We start from the raw sequence: 21,002 nt of genomic DNA, 5'->3' as shown, positions 1-21,002 counted from the left end.
CCGTGAGTGGCTGGAGTGGCTGGCGCCCGACGGGCGGGCGGACTGGTGGGCTGGCGGGCAGGGAGATCCTGGCGCCCCGGCCCCTCCCGGGACCCTTGCGTGGGCTGCTTTCTGACTCCGAGAAAGGGGGATGCGGGGTGGGGGGGCGGCGGCGCTGAGCACCTGTCGTCTTGGTCTCGTGGGTACGTGGGATCTTCAGCACGTCACCAGCCTGGCCTTGAGGAGGGGGATCTGGGGGGGGGGTCCTCGCCTTTCCACCCTGAGGGTAAATCATGGGGCTCTGACGTTCTCCACCCCCAGAGGACATGGGGACCCCCTGGCTAGCTTCTCGTCCTGTTTCCTCCCCAGTCCTGAAAGGTTCCCTCCCCGTCCTCGAAAGGACGTAGAGAGCCCAAGTGTGTGCTTTGAGGAGGGGGGCACCCCATTCTCCTCCTCCCAGAGGAAGGAAGAGTAAAGGACCCCGTAACTTGTACTTTTCCTGGACTGAGACTCCCCTAGTCTCCTGGGATGATAAATTCTTGCGCCCCTCTCAGAGATTCCGGAACCGTTGTCTGGGAAATAGATCCGTTTCTGTTCCTGTTAATTTCCTAGAAGACTTAAGAGAAAGTCCTCTCTGTCTGTGTATTTGTGTATTTCAAGCTGAGGGGTCTTCCTCCTTCTCCTCTTCCTCCTCTTCCTTCTCCTTCTCCTCCTCCTCCTCCTCCTCCTCCCATTCTCCCGTCAGCAGAATCTTTCTGCTTCCTGCTACTGTGTATGTTGCTTGCCACTTCTCAAAGTTTGAGAGGAAGGAAGGTTCAGGAAGTTGAAATCTAGAAATTGTCACCAGTGAGAAAGGTTTAGTTAGAGTTAATTGTTCAAGCATTTAAAAAGTTAATGGCATGGATCATAGTGGTGATGGATCAAGGGTGTTCTATAAGAGAGAGAATACTTTACAAAGAGAATCCTAGGGTTCTCTTAGAGCTGAAAATTTTGACTTTTTTTAATCTTAAATTCTAGTCTGGGTCAACTTGATGACCTCCCAACGTCTTACTTTCCATGATGGTACTTATAGAAGTGAAATAAACTTATTCTAGTCTAGGAATTTTTATTTTGAATGAATGAGAGACAGTAGTAGTGACTAACTATTTGTAAAAAATTCCTGAAGACCATTATTTTTTCTCTTGGAAAAAAATATTGCTGGCCGGGGGAGGGAGGCTAGAGTTAAATTATTATAGTCTCGAATATATTTTCCCTGTGTTATTTGTGTATAATTTGTTTGGACTTGGCACTTATGATAATTCTGTGGTCAGTTTGTGTCAGTTTGAAGGAATGAAAAAACATTTAAGTGCTTTCTGTGTACCAAGCACTGGGGTTGCAGATAGAAAAGTGACAATCTCTATTCTTAAAGAGCTCATATTCTAAGGGGAATAATAGAGGAATTAAATAAATAAATGAAACTGAACTTCATAAATGCCATTCTTTTATAGACTATTTGCCAGGTGGTCTGCTACTCTTTTTTTGAGAATTTATTTAATTGAAACAGAAATATATAGGCCACTATGAAAGCTAAGGACTTGATGGGAGTAATGGTTAGGATATGTCACTGAATAATGGCTTAAATATAGTCCTGCATTTTTCTAGTAATAGTGTAAATAATAAGAAAATAATTCACTGAAAAGTAATTACTCAGAACTCTTATAGATACTTTGATGGTTCCAAATATTCATAGGTGTAAGTTATTTCTCTACCAATGTCAGGCAAAACCCCTTCATTGCTTCTCCTGTAAATTTGTACATGTCTTCACATAAATACTCCTTAGAGAATCTACCCTACATACTGGGACCTTCACTATATTTTTTTCCGCATCTTAGAATACCAGTAGTCTTGCTATGTAGCTAGCCTACTTTTTTGTCATGGAAATTGATGCTACATTTAAACACTAATTACAATTTTAAAAAAAGTTTATTTTTATTTTTCCACAGACACAAAACATGTCATTATACAAAAAACAAAAGAAGTTTGTGTGAGACTGAACTTCAGTTATGTGCAATTTGCTTTGTAAAATAGTGTATTTTAAATTTAATGAAGTTGTAACAAATCAACCTGCTTTTCTTCAACCCTTCAGAGCTTTGTTTTCTTATGTGTATTTTTGATGCTCTTTTCTTTTTTGCAACTTTTCTTCACAAACACCTATGCCTTCTGATGATTTTGGAAGTTGTGAATAACTACCTAGTTTAGAGAATACCTAGCCAAGGTTAGAGAAGCTGATCATTAATTAGTTGACAATAAACCTTTGTTACTTTTTTTTGGGAAATGACTAGTAACATCTTCCCCAAATAAAAATCTTCGACAAGCAAAATAAATTAACACATTGGCGTTGTCAGAAATTGTCTCATTATGAACTTGTAGTTCATCACCTCTCTGCCTTTAGGTGTGGCACATGCTTTTTCATTATTCTGAAGTTAACATTAGTCTTAGAATGGTTCAAAGTTCTGAAGTCTTCCATTTTTTTTCCTTGACTATTATTGTGGTAATCAGGCAAATTGTCTTGATTTTGCTCTTTTCACCAGTCATTGAGTCATAGCAATCTTACCAGGTTTCTCTGAATCTGTCATCTTCATTATTTTTCAAACTGTAATTAACACTCAGATACCAAGATTTGTTAAAGCATTCCCCTGATCAATGTGTACCCACTTTGCAACTTTGCTTCCAATTTTTGCTAATCTTATTTATGTGAGGTAGAACCTCAGAGTTTTAAACTTTACTCTTTCTATTTAAGTCATTGCTGGTAATATACTGTTGTCTAGTTATACCCAATATGAGTCTTTCCATTGCAATTTATTAGGCCTACTTATAATTTGATTCTTCTGAGGTTCTGGTATACAATGATTTATAGCTGCAAGTTATCACTGGGACAATCATGATGTTAAAGGGATAGATATTTGTGGCAGTAAGCCGTTTTGGAATTTGCAAATAAGTAGGCACTCAGTGGTATCTCAAATGTGAGCTAACCAAGTGAAGTATCTTGATCAATTCTGGGCTCAGTTTTTTGACTTAATTGGTTTTCAAGGTATGCATGTTGTCAACTGCTAGTCTAGCTTTATATCACTGAGCAGCATATATTTTTCATCCACTTGTGTTTTTCTTGTGTGGATGGTTGGAATAACTCTTTTTGTATTGTTTTTAGCTTTCCTCTACAGCAGGGGTTGGCAACTTTTTTGGCTATGAGAGCCATAAACGCCACATTTTTTAAAATGTAATTTCGTGAGAGCCATACAGTTCTCACAGTGTGGCTCCTGTAACAGCGCCTGAAAAAAAATTGACTTTATGGCTCCTGCAGAAAGAGCCATATCTGACCCTCAAAAGAGCCAGATATGGCTCGAGAGCTATACGTTGCTGATCCCTGCTCAACAGGCTTTGAGAAGATTTTTGGGCTTGACATGGTTAGTGTGATGCCACGTACAATATTTCTGTGTTAGAAAGCACAGGGTTAAAGTTTATAAGATTTTGTCACCCAAAAATGTGCCAATTTAAAGGAAATCAAATAAACAGGAAATTTTAGAATGATAAACCAGAATCCTCTTCACCCTTGTTCTGTTCAATTCAGCAAACTTTAAGTATAAACTTGAGCTATGAGGTGGGGCTTAGTTAGATAAAACTGCCATCTCCTTTGCCTTTTGAAAGTTTACATTTTGTGGACGGGAGAGATACAGCTGATACACAGATATACTTGTACGTAAGTATAATTTGAAAAAACTATGAGCATTAACAGTTGTGAGGATCATGGAAGCCTTCCTGGTATGTGTATGTGACTTTTCTTTTTTTGTGAACTCTTACTTTCCACCTTAAAATCAATACCGTGCATTGCTTCCAAGGCAAAGAGCTGGAAGGGCTAGGCAGTGGAGGTTAAGGGACTTGTCCAAGGTCCTCCTGCTAGAGGAAGTGTCTGAAGCTACATCTGAAAGTTCCCACCTCTAGGCCTGGCTCTCATTTGCTCTGGCAAGAAATAGCATTCTGAGCTTAGGAAATAGCTAGTAGATCAGTTTAGCTGGGAAAGAGTGTTAGAAAGTATATATGAAGGGGAGTAATTCAGATATATAAACTATAAATTCCTGGAGGTCAGGGCTTAGTTTTTGTCTTTGAATTTCAGCTTCGAGCATCATAACTTGCTATGCAGTAGATGCTTAGCAATAGAACTAAATTGGAGATAAGATATAAGCCTAGAAAGAGGCTAGTGCCAGAATTTTAAGGGATTAAATGAGGGAGGGGTTTGTATTTTGTCCTAGAGGCATTGTGGGTCTACTAAAGTTTTTCTGAGCACAGTAATGTCTTGGTCAGACTTGTGCCTTAGGAAAATTATTTTGGTAGCTATATATGGTTAATTTAGAAAAGTTTCTCATCAGTTACTTGGCCATCAACCTTTTGATACCTTTTTTTGGGCCACAACAAAGGATGAAAGGAGCACTAAGGCAAGTAGGATTTTTCACTCTGTTTTGGTGGAGGGAGTGTTCATACTGTTTAAAATACTTGTGAAGTATTAAAATAAATGTAATAGAAAGAATACCAGGTTTGCAGGAGGAGGGCCTGGGTTCAAAATCTGGCTTTGCCACTTAGTACTTGTATGAACTTGATTTGGTTTATTAACCTTCTGAATCTCAATTTCCTCATCCAAAAAATCCTTATCATAATCATAGTAACATTTATATAGGACTTTAAAGTTTGCAAAGCACTTTAATATTTGATCACTTCCCCACAGTAACCTTGTGGTATTATTTTCATTTCTGCAGTTTAAGAAATTGTAACTCAGAAAAAGTTAAATGATCTGCCTAAGGCCCCATGGATAGTGATGAATAGTCTCCAAAATGGAGGATTCTGGTGGGATCCCATGGGCTTTGTGATCATCCATTGGGGTGGAGGTGGGAAGGTGGGTCCATCTTACCCATAATCTCCATACTATCTTACTCAACTGGTACCTCCTGACAACTTCCCCATTGTGCTCTCTCCTAGTACTGTGAAAACCTTCCATTGACTCCTGGCTCCCTTTAACCCTCATTCACTCACTTCATTGGCTGTGTAGGTATCTAGGAAAATTACATTTCTTCCTCCCCCATCTTTACACTTTGTTCCTCAAATAACCTGGTGGCTACAGCAAGTACTCCCTGCTGGCTCTGTATTGCTTGGCTGCCTCTGTTAGCAGGCATATATAAGAAGATCTCACTATTTAGTTTTTCTCCCCAGATCCATTGCTCTTCTGAACTTCTCTGCTGCCACTGAAGACACTACCATGCTTTTAGAAGTCAGCCATGTTGACAACTTTGTCATCCATAGCTCCTTTCTCTCTCTCACATATCCAGGAAATCGCCAAATATTGTTGTTTCTACCTACATAATATCTCTCACATCTGACTTCTTTTCTTCACTAATAGGATCACCACCCTGGTTCAGTCCCTTGTTCTTTCCAGGACTGTTCTGATTGCTATTTAGACTTCTTCAGATCTCTCTCCCCATTCTGATCTGTTCTCTACACAGCTGCCAAAATGATTGATCTTGCTACTTTTCTACTTAGGAAAATCCAGTAGCTCTCCACTAACTAGGAGAAAATATTTTATCTTTATCTTATCTTCTTTAAATGTCTGATTTGTGTGTAAGCTTTATAATTCATAGAAGTGTTGGTTCAGTAGTATGTGTATATAACTTATAAGAAAATAAATATATATAGATTGAGGATGCATACCTGAAAATATTTTACTTATATAGGGGTGTGTGATGAAAAAAGGTTGATACTTTTTGGACTTAAACGACCTTTAAAGTCCCTTCCTGCCCTAAATCTGTGATCCCATAATTTTAAGCTGAGGAAGAGGCTGATGCAAATAAGCATATTTACTTGGCTTCTTCTCTTTTCTCACTCCCATAGCTCAGTTGAAAAACATAAAGCTCATTTGTCTGAGATCTGCAATCAGTGCCTACCTTTCTATTTTGACTGACTGGTCTCCTGGGAGTCACCCTTGTGAGAAACATTTTCAGGATTTTAAGTGGAAAGCAGAGTCTGAACAAAGTCTAGGAAGGCATGGCCTCCACTTTAAACCTGCTTATTACACTCTCCTATGTCTAGGTGATGTAGGAAAAGGAGAGATGATGGAGATTATGGAGAAATTGTTGCTACTGCTGCTTCTGGGAGACAGTGAGGCTGAAGGTATGGTACTAAGAAGAAGGTGATTATAGGCTGCTATACAAGCCAGATTTGGGGAAACTGCAGCCTATATTCAGACTAGTAAAGTATATTTTAATATTAATGTCTTTTTTCCTTTCAACTTGTATTTTATAAGCCATTTATTTTTGGACATGATGTGGCCAAATAGCTATAGTTTTTAGAAAGAAGCGCTTCCAAAGTGGCAGGTAAGCAGATCAATGGATAGAGAGCAAAGCCTGGAGGTGGGAGGTCCTTGATTTAAATTTGGCCTCAGACATTTTCTAGCTGTGCTATACTTAAATCCTGTAATTTAACCCCAATTGCCTAGCCTTTACTGCTCTTCTGCCTTGATTCTGATAGTATCAATTCTAAGACAGAAAGTAAAGCCCTTCAAAGAACTTCTATAGGTATTGAATTGTGAAATTGACTCTTTTAACTTATGATAACTAATTCTCATTTTTGATTATGAACTTTTTTGTCTCCAATGTTTGAAAGGCAACTGTAGCTTTGTGTGTTTGCTGGGGAGTTGCAGCAAAAAAAGGCCATTTTTTTTTTTTTTTTTGGTAAGAGAAGCTGATTTCTCCTCTAGTAAAACATGTACAAATTACAATTTTTTCTAGTTCAATCCTCAGAAAAATGTTTGGAGAAGAGGACTTTTTAGGAAATTGTACTTTCGCAGTTTGAATAATTTAGCTGCCCAATCCATCTCTAAATTTTATTCTATTATCCCCAAAGGAAGTAAAAATAGTTCATGTATTTCTTCTCTAGTGGGAAACCATGCAACATAATCTGGTATGGACTGAATGCCTTACAAATAGTGTATTCGTTAGTTGTCCAGATGAAATGTCTTTCTGATTTTAAATCCTAACCTAAAAAAGGACTTTTTTCTTTTCCCCTGACAATTTGATACAGCCTGGATCTTTTTTTTTTTTTAACTTTTAAGTATGGCACAAGAAGTTCCTTTAAGGCATGCTTTCCAAAATAGATAGATTTAAATTATTTTAAATCAGGTAAAACATTTTTTTTAGAGAATGTTATTTCATGTCTTAATGGCTCAATATGTCCAAGTGGTATTGTATAGTTGTTCCAGGAACTGAAACTAAATGAATAAGTATTATAGTGGATTTATTTAGTGTTTTATTGCTGTTTGAAAAAACAGACATTCAATAGAACAGGCACAGAAGGTTCCATTTATGTTAAAAAAGCTTAAGATCCTCAAATTTTTTACATGATAGGGATCATAGAAATGATCTCTCTCAACTCTCTCATTTTACAGATGAGGAGACTGAGACTCTGGGAGGTATAGTGACTTTCAGGGGTCATGTAGCTAGTTCTTTTCAATTAGGATCTTTTTGTGCTTTTCACAAGACCACTATCACTTTACCTATATCCCAGCATTCATTGTGAGTCATAAACTGAGAAATCAAGCTTATTTTGTTGGTATTGAACTGATAGATTTAACCTCTTTGAAGGATTAAATTCTAACCAAACTTATTTTCTGAAAGTCTCACTTCAATTGGAATGCCTCCTTATCACAAATGTACTTCTTATAAACTTAGTCAAGTGATTGGATTTTCATTTGTTGCCTCAAGTAATCCAGGATTTTAACTCCAGTTCATCCTGTGATTCAAATGTTATAGATCCTTTCCTTACTCTTCTTCTGTTAAAACTTTTTGATGCTCATTTAATGTTGTAATACTATTGAATAAAAACAACTTAGAGGGAAGTGCTTGATTTTTTACACATTTAGTGTATTTAGCTATCTTTGATTTTCCATGATGAAAAAATCCTTGTATGATTTTTGACTTTTATGTCTTCTTTAGCTTTGTTTGAAATTGGGCACATTCTACTCTCCAGATGTTAATTTACCATGCATGGCCTTGTAAATGATAGAATGATAGTTTCTCTTTTGGTTATTGTGTTCTTATTCTTAATAGTATGTCACGCTTTTATTTAAGGTATTTTTATTTTTTATGGGAGTGAGTGGTTTGAGTGGAATTTGAGCCCAGATCTTTTGGCTCCAAACCTGGTTGTATTTGACCACACTGCTTCTCATTTTGTTTGACCATAAAGGCTACATACATTAAGCATCTATTAAGTGTAGTGTGCTTTTCTGGACATTTGGAGAATTACTTACAAGACAAAGTTCCTGTCTTCAAAATGCCTACAATTTAGTAGATCAGTAATGTGTTTTTTAAAAACATTTTTATATTATTTATGATTTGGTGAAAAAGTCATACTATTTTCATAGATAAAAATCTTTGCAATGCTTTTTAATCCTTCTTGGCAACACCAACATATACTTATGCAGTAGTTTTAATTTTCTTCATTCCATCTTTATGTGCTTTTTATTATTTTCTTGATATCTTTTTCTTTTAATATAATCTATGTCTTGGAAATTTGTACATTGTTTCATTTTTCTTTGCATGGTTGAAGGAAATCATAAGCCATGTCAAAGCCTGGCTTTTAATTCAAAAGTGAAAATTACACTGAGAGTTTTTCTCAAATTTCAGTTTTTGAAATTTAGTTCTGTGGGATTAAGGACATCTCTCTAAAATCATTTGTTTACATTGGAGTTGTCTGTAACAAACTTCTTGGTTTTGATGGTCACAGAGTCATTTATGCTGATGGTTGTCCTCTCAAACAGGGAAGGGGGGGAGAAAAGATTGTTAGAAGATTAAAAGAAAAATTTTAAACAATGACTGTTAATTTTAAGTTATAGAAATGGATACATGCTTGGAGATTTAGCTTTTGATTAAAATAATAAGCATTCTAAATGGGGATATTTTTTAAACATGCAGGTTTTAAAGTAGAAATCACTAGCTTTGTTGAAGTGGTGGTAGAATATGAAATTGTTGTTGATTTTTAGATTTGGGGTTTCAGTATATTGTTTTTGTTTCACTATTTGATAGATAGAAAGGATTCTAGTCACTGAATAAAGGTAGAGCCCTACTATTTTTTTTTCTTGAAGTATTTTGACAGTTTCTTGGTGGTATAATTTAGAAAAAATTGTTAAGTTGGAACATGTCCAGAAGAGTGCAGTTGGGATGGCAAGGGAATTTTAAAACATGGAGAAAAGAAGACTTAAGGATGACATTATTGTCTTCATATATTTATAGAGGCATTAGATTTGTTCTGCATTGCCCCAGAGGACAGAAGGTAGGTGAAACATATATGAATCATTTGTCTCAATATAGCGAAACATTTTCCAGTTATTTTAATTATCTAGTAGTAGAATGTGCTACCTTAAAAAGTAGTGAATTCTGACTTCCTGGAGATTTTCAAGTTAGAGAGTAGATGATCAATTGTTGGGTTTCTTATTGAGTGAATTCATGTTTCAATTATAAGTTGACCTGGAGGACTGTAGATCTCTTCCAACTCTGCAGTTTTTTTATTCTGTGAAATTTTACAAATATAACTTGGTGGGAGATATCCCTTCAAGTCATATTAATAGTATACAAATAAAAGTTGTATCAAACTAATTACCTTTATGAATAAGAAATTTAAAATCCCTTTCTGGCATCTATTATCCAGATACCAATGATCCTTTTCATAATTAAACTAAAATCTTGTGTGATCCCTTTCTACTAAGTAAGACCTTCTTTTCTTTGTTGGGCTTTCAGATCCTGTTATAACCTAACCTCCTACCTTTCTAATATTTTTATACCTTACTCTGACACATACTCTTCAATCCAGTGATACTGGACCCAGGAACAATTCGTCTTTCAGCTCCAGTCATTTTCTCTAGCTGTCCCTTATGCCAGCAATGCTCTCCCTCCTCCACTCCAACTACTAACCTCCCTGGCTTCCTTTAAGTCCTAACTGAAATCCCACCTTTTACAGGAAGAGGAAGTCTTCCCCAACTCCTCTTAATTTCAGTGTCTCCCATCTGTTGATTTTTTCCCCAAATTATCTGTATATATCACCATATATATGTGTATGCATATATATATATATATATATTTGTTTGCATGTTCTCTTTCCCATTTAATTGTAAGCTCCTTGAGGACAAGAACTGTCTTTGTCTTTTTTTGTATCTCTAGCATTTTGTACAGTGCCTAGCATATAGTTAGTGCTTGATAAATGTTTATTGATCAATCGATTGCTGACATCTGCTTCCTTTACTATCATTTAATGCTGTTGATTAGAGCTGGAGAAAATCACAAAACTGCTGATTGAGTCCATTACAGTTTTATTTTACATAATCTTAGTGGAGTTCTGACTGAAGTAATAACCCTGGAAGTTAGACGCTATTATTATCTCCATTTTATTGTTGATGAAGCTGAGGCAGTTAAATGATTTGCTTGGTTGCATTGCTAAGAAGTATTTGAGGCTGTATTTGAATGCAGGGATTTTGGATTTCAAGCCCATTTCTTCATTCTCAGTGCTCCCTAGCAGCCCTAGAAGTAAGATACTCATTTATACCACCCAAGTCAGTTTGTTATCACAACTATCATAACTGTTAAAATCCAAAACTTTTTCAGTATTCTCAAGCCTCCACCTTATACTTCCATGTAAAAAATTGATACCATTCAAAAGAACTCCCTCTATTCTGCTCTGCTTCTTCCTTTACTGATACCCTGCTCAAAGAGCAGGCTCTTCTTGCCAAAGCCAACCTCTAATCTGGCAATCTTAAGCCCATGTCCTCCTGAATTCTTCAATAGATTGCCCTTACTCTCATGCTTATTTTCTCTCTAATCTTTAATTTTATTTTATTAACTGACCTAACTGCTTCTTGCAGCCAACAAAAATGCTCATATCTTCCTATCCTTAAAATTCACAATTATTCCTACCATTATGCTACTTATCTTGTATCTCTCTCTTTTTTTTTATGGCTAAACTCCTTTAGGAAGTTTTCTATACTGGCTCCTGACCTTAGCCATTCATCAGAGTGTGCCAAATCCAGGGACTTTTCCTTCAGCTTTTATCATTCTTGTAACTCTTTGTACTCTTTGTAAACTTTGCCACTATTACTTACTCTCTTCTGGTAAGTTCCTGGTTAGCCTTTTTTTTTTTTTTTTTTAAAATGCTACTGCTTCCTCTTGGTTCCCCTAGCTATCTGACCACTTCTTCTAGGTCTCTGTTGCTGGATATCTTCATTCACACTATGCCCCTTTGCATGTCCCTCAAGGCTCTTTTCTAGGCCCCTTTTCTTTTTCCTTTATATATCTCGCTTTAGGATCTAATCAACTCCCCTAGGTTCCATTATCATCTCTATGAAGATATGCCCTTAGCTATATAGATAGTCTCAGCTTCTCTCCTTAATTTCAGCCCCACGGTTGTCCTTAGCTTTTTGGACCAATAGAACCAATAGAACACCTCTTATTCAGGTCCAAAACAGAACTCATTATCTCTTCTCCCACTCTTTAAACTGTATTGATGATATTAGTTAAGTTTATCACAGTTGATCATTCCACAGTATTGCTGTTTCTGTGTATAATGTTTTCCTGTTTCTACTTATTTCACTCTGTATCAATTCACTTGGGCTGTTCCAACTCTTTCTGAAATCATCCTGTTCATCATTCCTTATAGCACAATAGTATTTCATCACCAACATATACCACAATTTGTTCAGCCGTTCCCCAATTGATGGACATCCCTTTAGTTTTCAATTCTTTGCACTACAAAAAGAGCAGCTATAAATATTTTTGTACAAGTAGGCACTTTCCCTTTTAAAAAAAATCTTGGGGGGGTGGCGCAGCTGGGTGTCTCAGTGGATTGAGAGCCAAACCTAGAGGCAAACTTGCCTCAGATACTTCCCAGCTGTGTGACCCTGGGCAAGTCACTTGACCCCCATTGCCTAGCCCTTACTGCTCTTCTGCTTTGGAGCCAATACACTGTATTGATTCTAAGATGGAAGGTAAGGATTTTAAAAAAAAAACATTTCTTTAGGATACAGATCTAATAGTGGCATTACTGGATCAAAGGGTATATGCATTGTTTTATAGCCTTTTGGGCACAGTTCCAAATAACCCTTCAGAATGGTTTGCTACTCTTTAGAGAACTTAGTGGCATTGACTTAGCCCTCTACAACTTAGAACTCTGGAGTTCGAGAGATCCACTAGTTTTCAGTTTTCCTGGTAGGTAGAGTTACCTGGCAAACCTTCCTTTCTTCCTAACTTCCTTTTTACTTTTGAGGTCATCATCATCTTCCCATTTGCCCAGACTCACAGATTTGGCCTTGTCCTTAACTTCTCACTTTCCATCACATGACATATTCAGCTTGTCAAATCTTGTTTCTGCATTTACTTCATCTTTTATATACACAGCCCACCTCTTTCCTACAGGTCCTCATCAACTCTTTTTTTTTTTTAAAACCCTTACCTTAGGTCCTGGAGTAAATACTGTGTATTGGCTCCAAGGCAGAAGAGTGGTAAGAGTAGGCAATGGGGGTCAAGTGACTTACCCAGGGTCACACAGCTGGGAAGTGTCTGAGGCCAGATTTGAACCCAGGACCTCCTGTCTCTAGGCCTGGTTCTCAATCCACTGAGCTACCCAGCTGCCCCCCCTCATCAACTCTTCCTTGGACTACTTCAATAGTTTTCTAATAATCAGTATTCCAGCTTCAGGGCTTTCCCTACTACAGTCCCTCATCTATAAATGTAATTTGTCTAATGCACAGGTTTGACTATCTCCTCTCTAATGTACTCTCTTGCTTCCAGGATCAAATATGAGATAGTTTGGCATTTAAAGTTTCACAACTGTTTACATTTTCTTACACTTTTCTTCCCTCTGAAATTGCTTCCCATTTACATTGTATGTTCACAATTATTTATATATTGTCTCCCCAATTGTGATGTGAACTCCTTAAAGGCTTACACAGTTGTTGCCTTATTTATATCTCTATCACTTATTCTAGTACCTACAACATAGTAAATGCTTGTTGACTGATGGTTCATTGGTTATCCCCTTTACGTGCTTGGCACAATCTCGGAAATTATATGGGATTAATGAATGTTGAATGAATAAATTGCATTGAGAAATGAAAGAGTGTGGCTAACTCACAATTTTTTTTTTTTTTCTTAGAAAGAAAGAACTTTCAACTACTAAGAAAGACCGGGTTAATCATTGCCTGACAATATGTGAAAATATAGTGGCTCAGTCTCTCAGGTAATTAAAAATAATATATTTTTAGTATTTTATATAAATCTTCAAGCCCTTCACTTTAGAATGTATTCATTTATTAACAGGGGGCAAAGTAATTTAAAACATTTATGGCATTCAGATGACTATAACTTGTATTCACAGGCAACATTTTGTTGCTATTTCATTCTTGTAATTTTATACCAGATATTTATAATCATTTTTACCATTAAGAAAGTAATTTCCATTATAAATTTGCCCTATTTCAGGGTCCTCATGTGGTGAAGAAGGTTGTAGAGGCCTATATATTTTCTTATCTCTAATTTATAGGAATCTTGTGAGGATAATATTAAATAGTACATATGAATACTTCAAAGTACATTTCTCTTTTATGTGTAAAGTTGTCATATATTTTTAGTTTTTGGGTTTGGGGAACTATATTCTGACCCCTTGGAACTTAGCAACCTGTCTCATCAAATTCCTTATGTGGCAGTTTTAGATGCTTAATAGATATTTTGTGTCTCATTATTGTAATGCCTCATTTTTTTTGTCCCCTACATATTTAGATGTGATATCACACTACTTTGTTACACAAATACAGCAATAAGGTCTAATTTGATTTGGCTATTTTTGGTATTTCAGTTTGGTTGTTTCAAAGTGATTGAAAAAAGAGTGACTTAGATTTTGATAGATTACTAAAAGGATATTAAAATATGCCTTAAGTTCGCTTTTCCATCTGATAAAAAATTTAAATTTTGGATATCTTTGCGATCATACTGAATATAGTTACAATTCATAGAACTATTAATAAAGAGGCTTCTGTAACCCTTGTCCTTTACAGAAAAATTTACATATATGTATATGTGTTTTGGGTTGTAGAACTTTTAAAGTATTTGATAATCTACTATAATTGTCTCTTGCCAAATTTCGTGAAACTACAGGATATTCAAATATGAACTTGTGAATTCTAGGGTTGTTTTTAGGAGTTTTTTACCCAATTATGGTTTGCAGGTCCTCTAAGCTTAGAACTAGCATAAAAAGATATTTTGTATGTACGTACATTGACATACGAGTCCTAGCAATCTCTGTTAATCTTTTTAATGATTATTTCCCCTTGATTTGACAGAAATAATAAGGTTCTCCTAAACCCACTGTGCTATATCTACTTAGTTTTGACATTTTTGAAGGGAGTTGGTTTGGTGGGGATATTTTGCCTCTCCTGTTTCTAAGGAGAATCTGTGGCATGTTGGAGAATATGCTAGATTCCAAATCAGGAGGGATGTGTGTTCAGTTTTCCTCTATGGACACTACTTGTATGATCTTGGTTGAATACTTTTCCTCTTTGAACCATAGTTCCTCATCTGTAAAAATGAGTATAATAATGCTGCCTAACTTGGCATTGTGAGGATCAAACTAATATATAGAAAGAGTCAGCAAGCTTTAGAACTTTGCTTAAATTTCATTTATTATTGTTTCTAATGTAGAATATCTCTAACTGGAGCCATTAAAGACTGTATTGAAAAAGAATAACCTACTTTAGGGCTGACCATGGAGGATTTTAGACTCATAAAATTTGAGATTTCTGGATTGACCAGTAATCCATAGGAATCAGGTGCTGTAATCTTTTTAATTAGATAAGGGATAATTATAGAAATTTGTCAAAGATATCATTTCATATGATAATATCCAAACTACCTTTTTAAAGTTCTATATGCCAAAACTTTCTCTAGGTATCTTATATATTTTTTGTTCCAGATAGGTAGACTGTCCTAGCTTTTTCTTTTTATTCAGTCCAGACGCCTGTGATTTGATCTTTATGGTAAACTCCTGGTGTGCAAAGCACCTTCACTCTGGTATATATTAGCACCTTGCAGTCTTAGTCTCCTGGGTCACGGGCTCACATAACTCTTATGTGTCAGAAGCAGGACTTGAACCTTGATCTTCTTGACTTTTAAAATCTTTATGTAATATCTGATATCATGTTTGCATCTTTTATTCTCTAATAAAGTCTTAGTAGGGGCAGCTGGGGAGCACAATGGAGCTAGAACTGGAGATGGGAGGTCCTGGTTCAAATGTAGCTTCAGATACTTTCTAGCTCTATGATCTTGTGTCACACATAACAAGCCACCTAACTCCAGTTGCCTAGCCCTTACTGCTCTTCTGTCTTAGATTCAGTATGAAGACAAAAGCTGGTAAGGGTTTTAAAAAAAGTGTTAGTATCCAGAATTCCATTTTATATTCATAAGCATACTATGAGAATAAAATGAAGTTTATAATTTTTACTATAATAGCTTATACAGTACCTGACAGTTTTTCATGCATCTCCTTGTGATCCTTCAACAAGTTGGTGAAGCACATAATTCAAGTGTTATTAACTGCATTTTGGAGATGAGTAAACTGAAACCCAGTGTTATTTGCTGATGAAACTGGATCTTGACCTCGAGTCTTCTGGTTCCAAGGCCAGTGTATTTTTCATTTCACTCTCCTATCGTCACCATCAGAGTAAAGCTTTGCTGTGGTAGTCACTCTTATAGCATCATCATTGTTCAAGAAACATGTTGTTAGTGACCCTTGTCATGTATAAAGCCTTTCTGTACACCTTTAGGAAATGGTTTTAGGACAACCAATTAGGTTTCCTTAATTATATATTCAAATAAAGCTTTCAGATTTAAATATATTACATCCTATTTTTGTGTGACAATAACAATGTTCCTTACCTCTTACCTCATTGGATTCTGAAGCACTAATACACAGGTTTTATACACAAGTGCTCATAGTGTTACTAAGAATGCACTAAAATTGATATTGTTGAAAACAAGGAATAAAAATTGAGTAAGGTTGAGTTGGGAAATTCTAATTTTCTCACTTTTGAGGAATGTTATAATAAAAAAAAAAAAACAAAACCAAGCCCTGTTGTGAGGAAAACATTAAAGTTTCTGAAGTTGTCTCTTTAGGCACTAACTTTAAAAAAAAAAATTGTGATTTAAAAGTACAACTTTTTCTTCTTTTATTTAGAAATTCCCCAGAGTTTCAGAAACTTTTAGGCATTGCTATGGAGCTCTTTCTTCTGTGCAGTGATGATGCAGAATCGGATGTCAGAATGGTAGCTGATGAATGTCTCAATAAAGTTATAAAAGTAAGAACTCTGTGTGGTGTATATATAATTTTTGTTGTTTTGAGAACCACGTAATAAATCTGTAAATATGCAAAATTTTCTATGATTTTTGTTGGCTTTGGTGTGTAGCGTTGGTACCATTTATAGGAGTACTGTAGGCACAAATAACCATTGAGTGACATTTCACTTCCATAACATTTTTTTGTTTTGTTGAGGCAGAGTTCACCTAATGGTACTCCAAATGGATGTTATTATATTTTTTAATTGATTGTTCTAGACACAAATATAATATTGTTTCTGTGGAACTGATATTATTATTTTATGATTATTTTATAGACCTCATTTTCTTGTCTTGAGCTTCTTAAATTTTTTCTATTGCTAACATTTTGCTCTTGGTAAGAATAGTTTGTCCTTGAATTTCTGCAAAAGATTATAAAATTTTATGGATATCCTTAACTATTGAATTTTATCTCTTGTTATAAATAATTTAGATTTAAAATATATTTACAGTGACATAAAGGTTCAAAGAGAACTATGAGCAAATTGGTATCTCTTTGTCAATGTTAGATAATTTTATAGACATAATTTGGAATTTCCAGCTAAGACTAATTGCTTTTCATGATCAGCATCATGTTCTGTACCTGAGTACCACCTCTGTGATTTCTTTGGAAATTACATCTGAATGGGAAGATTAAGACATCCTAGACTCTGCTATTGCTACCAAACCCCAATTATGTTTTGTAGCTGAAGCTTATTGTATGATTTTTAGAATTGTTTTTTTGATATTTATTTCATGTGAGAATGACATGAAGTATATCTGTTTTAACTGACAGAGAGTGTTTGGGGCAGCTAGGTAGCTTAGTGGATAGAGAGATAGGCCTGGAGCTGGGAGATCTTGAGTTCAAATCTAGTCTCCAATATCACCTAACTGTGTGACCCTCCCAGTCACTAACCCCAGTTGCCTAGCCCTTATTGCTCTTTTGCCTTGGAACCAATACTTAGTTTTGATTCTGAGACAGAAGGGAAAAGTTTAAAAAAAAAAGACCATTTTCATATTTTACTTGCGTGCATGATTTTGTTACAGTTTGGTAAATGATTACCTATTAACTCTTATTTTGTACTAATTAGGTCCTTATCTATTTGTTGTGATTCATATGATACCTTTTTAATGAAAAAAAATTAAACCTTTTAATTATCTTTTTGTCATGTTCTTCAGTAAAGCATGTGTTCTGAATGTTGTTAAACTAGTCTTCATTTTTTTAGGCTTTGATGGAATCCAATCTTCCTAGGTTACAGTTAGAGCTCTATAAAGAAATAAAAAAGGTAAATCTGTTTTTTCTTTTGAAAAAAAAATGTAAAGATATTTTATTTTCCCAAGTGCATGTTTTCCCAATTACATAATTTTCAACATACATTTTCCAAAATAACAAGATCTAAACTGTCTCCCTCCCCCATCCTTTCACAACCCCCTATCTGGGCCAAAATGTATCATCATGCAAATTCTTTTGGAGAGGTTGACAAATGTGTGGAATAGTATACAGAATCATTTACCCAGAGACAGAATTTTTAAAAACATTTTTAGAGGAGAGTATCATTTGGGCAAAATAGGTTTTCACTATGTTGTTTTGACCAAAAAGAAGAGATGTATATATTTAATTTGACAAGTTAGAAATTCTTGGCAGTAATATTATTAGCAGTTGCAGAAAAGGTACTGGATTTAGGATCAGAACATCTGAATATTTGTTTCCCCCCATTACCTCTAATTAGACTTTCGGCAAATCACCTAACTTTATCTTGTCTCTTTACTTGTAAATTAGGTTTGATAATATTTGTTCTACCTATCTCACGAGATTGTTTAAGACTCCACATAAAAGTATTATATTAGACCATAAAACTATATAAATTTCAGACCCAGTAGCTTTGTATGGCTTTTTTGCATTTAATGAGCTTCCATATACAGTAACTTATTTGTCAGTAGCATACCCTTACTTGTATAAAATCTTTTCAGTACCAGAGAGTATGTTACTACTAATATGTAACATATTACTCGTTAAATTTCTTAGAATGGTGCTTCTCGAAGTCTGAGAGCTGCTCTCTGGAGATTTGCTGAACTTGCTCATCTGGTTCGACCTCAGAAGTGCAGGTAAGTTATTTGAGGTTTAGTGTTTAAGTTAGTTTATTTTTAGTTTATGTTGTAATTTCTTCTCAGTATTTATTTGGATAAATCTGTGATCCTACATCATTCTTCCTTCCACTAGCCAGACCATCTCAAACTAGCCAGACCTCAGTCCTGTGTAATTCTTGTTTATATCTTTGTATAATTGCTTGTAATATTTTGTGGGTCCTGATGAAGCTGTTATCTTGTCCATCCTTTATTATCATTGACTTCCACTTCATGAATTGCCCACTTTTCTCATCATACCTGTTTTTGGTGATGCTTTTCATGCCATTTCTCTTAGGTAGGCATTTGCTATATTATAAAACTGAGTTGCTTTAACTTGACTTCTTTCTGTTCCTTAGATCACTTGGATTCATAAACATATAGTGTCTCCAAGAGAATATTTTTATTTGTATATTTTTTGGCCTGGACCTGCAAGATTTCCTCAGTGTGGGAAAATCCCTCCCTGTACATTCTTGTAGATTTGCAACTAGTCTGTAACTCTTAGTCTTCAAGAGTTGTCTGAAGTACTTAGGGATGAATTACTTAATCTTGGTCACACAGCTATTATGTGTGAAAGGTAGGACTTGAACTCAGGTCTTCCTGACTCTCAAGCTAACCTTTTATCTAATAATGTTGCATCACCTCTCTCCAGAGTAATAGTGGTCTAAAACGAAAAATACATGCTGAAAATGTTACATCTGTTTTTTAAGGGCAACCGAATAAAAAACTCAGTAAATGTATTGACAGAATTCCAGGAATAATGCCCCAAATCATTCAACAAGTATTGTTATATGCCTCTTGTGGCCCACTAAGCACTGGGAATAATTCAAACTCTGAAGTAAAAGAGTTGCTGTTCCTTGGAAGCTAGCTGCCACCTCCCCCTCCCCTTCCTCTTTCCCCCTCCTCCCTCTCCTTCCCTCCCTCTTTCTTTTCCTCTCACAGCTAGGAAGTGTCTGAGGACAGATTTGACCCCAGGGCTGATTTTTGCAATTTCTAATCTTTGTCTTTGTTTTCTCTTTGGACTCAGGCAGATTAAGTCTAAACTGTTTTCCACAAGACAATCTTAAATATGTGGACACAGTTGTGTTCCCTTTTTCTATTAACTGAAACTTATACAATGTGAACTTGAGATCCTTAACCCTCCTGCTTGTCCTGATCTGTACATTTTTCTGCTTATTGATGTTCTTCTTACAATGTGGCACTCAGAACAGATTTTTTCTGGTCATTCCAGAGTATAGTAGTACAGTACTCTGAAATATTCTTTGTGGTCCCTACTTAATTTGGTCAAAAAAGGAAAACTGACACAACCTGCTTTTGCTACAGACCTTTTGTCTCTTTGTAGTGATGACTTCTTGTTCTAAATATTTACTAACCACTCTCCTAACAAAATGTTTTAGCATTTTGGGAGGGTTCAAGGTGAGGTTAACAATTGGCTTATAATCTGTTTTTTCTACTAATTTGAGTAAAATGAGAAATTTGTCCTTTTCTAGGCCAGAGAATAACACTTTGCCTCCCCCCCTTCCCCCCATGTTTCAAAATCACTAATGGCTGTATAATCACATGTGCCAATTCTTTAAGGTCCTGGGTTGTAGTTCATTTCATCCTGAAGACTTAACTAATCCTAGGAAGCAAAGGCCTTCTTATTTTCCTAGGTACTTGGATATCAACTATATTAATCATATTTATTTTTTAATTTCCAGTATACTTCTCAAAGAAAACAGAAGCAAAATATAAATTGATCACTTCTGTATTCTCTCCATCATGCATGTTTTCATCCTTTTTGCCTGTTCATTGATTCTATCGCTTCTTTGAACTAACTTTTTTTAAACTATTAAAATGAAAATATCCTTTTTATGTTTTCTTGCCAACTTAACTCATTTTGCTTCTAAATGTTTCTTGCACAATTCTTATAAGACCACACTGTATTTTTTTAATTTGTTTACTACCTGTCTTTTGAAAATATAAGTTGGTTAGTGAGTTCCCTGTATATCTATGTATGTATTCATATATATCTTAGTCTCTTTAGATAATTAGCACAATATTAAGAATAAAGCAGAATAATCCTTTTTCTGCTCTTGGAAGAATACTAGGCCGAGAGTGAGAAAGACCTTAGTTCAAATGTGGCCTCAGACACTTATTAGCAAAGTGACCTTGAGCAAATCACTTAAACTGTGTTTATCTTCCTTTCCTCAACAGTAAAATGGGGATAACCTCAGTACTGACCTGCTAGGATTATTGTGAAGATTAAAGGAGGTGATATTTGTAAAGCACTTAGCATGGTCTCTGGCACCTAATAGGGACTATATAAATGTTTCTCTTCCCTTCCCCCTAGAATTGTTCTTATTTAATTCTTCACAACTTCTTAATATTCTTAGCTACCTTGTCCTCTACAATTATAGGCCTTGGGGTCCTATTTGTCCTTGTTTGAACTTTTCAAAATCTGTTTCCACCGTCTAGAGTACATGTCAGACCATT

At 35.7% G+C, this 21,002-nt stretch overlaps 1 protein-coding gene across 1 annotated transcript in view; it reads left to right on the top strand.

The window, feature by feature from the left end:
• Positions 1-3,353: 3,353 nt before the first annotated feature.
• HTT (huntingtin) overlaps positions 3,354-21,002 on the top strand; it is a 196,843-nt gene continuing 179,194 nt past the window's right edge. The window contains exons 1-7 of the mRNA XM_044681771.1: positions 3,354-3,438; positions 6,091-6,171; positions 9,288-9,327; positions 13,195-13,278; positions 16,267-16,387; positions 17,630-17,689; positions 18,430-18,509. Coding sequence (XP_044537706.1) covers positions 3,354-3,438; positions 6,091-6,171; positions 9,288-9,327; positions 13,195-13,278; positions 16,267-16,387; positions 17,630-17,689; positions 18,430-18,509 — 551 coding nt within the window. The remainder of the gene's footprint in view (positions 3,439-6,090; positions 6,172-9,287; positions 9,328-13,194; positions 13,279-16,266; positions 16,388-17,629; positions 17,690-18,429; positions 18,510-21,002) is intronic.

The sequence above is a fragment of the Gracilinanus agilis genome, chromosome 6 (genome assembly GCF_016433145.1).
Source record: "Gracilinanus agilis isolate LMUSP501 chromosome 6, AgileGrace, whole genome shotgun sequence".
Taxonomy (NCBI): domain Eukaryota; kingdom Metazoa; phylum Chordata; class Mammalia; order Didelphimorphia; family Didelphidae; genus Gracilinanus; species Gracilinanus agilis.
This window is presented reverse-complemented; position numbering and strand designations above follow the sequence as displayed.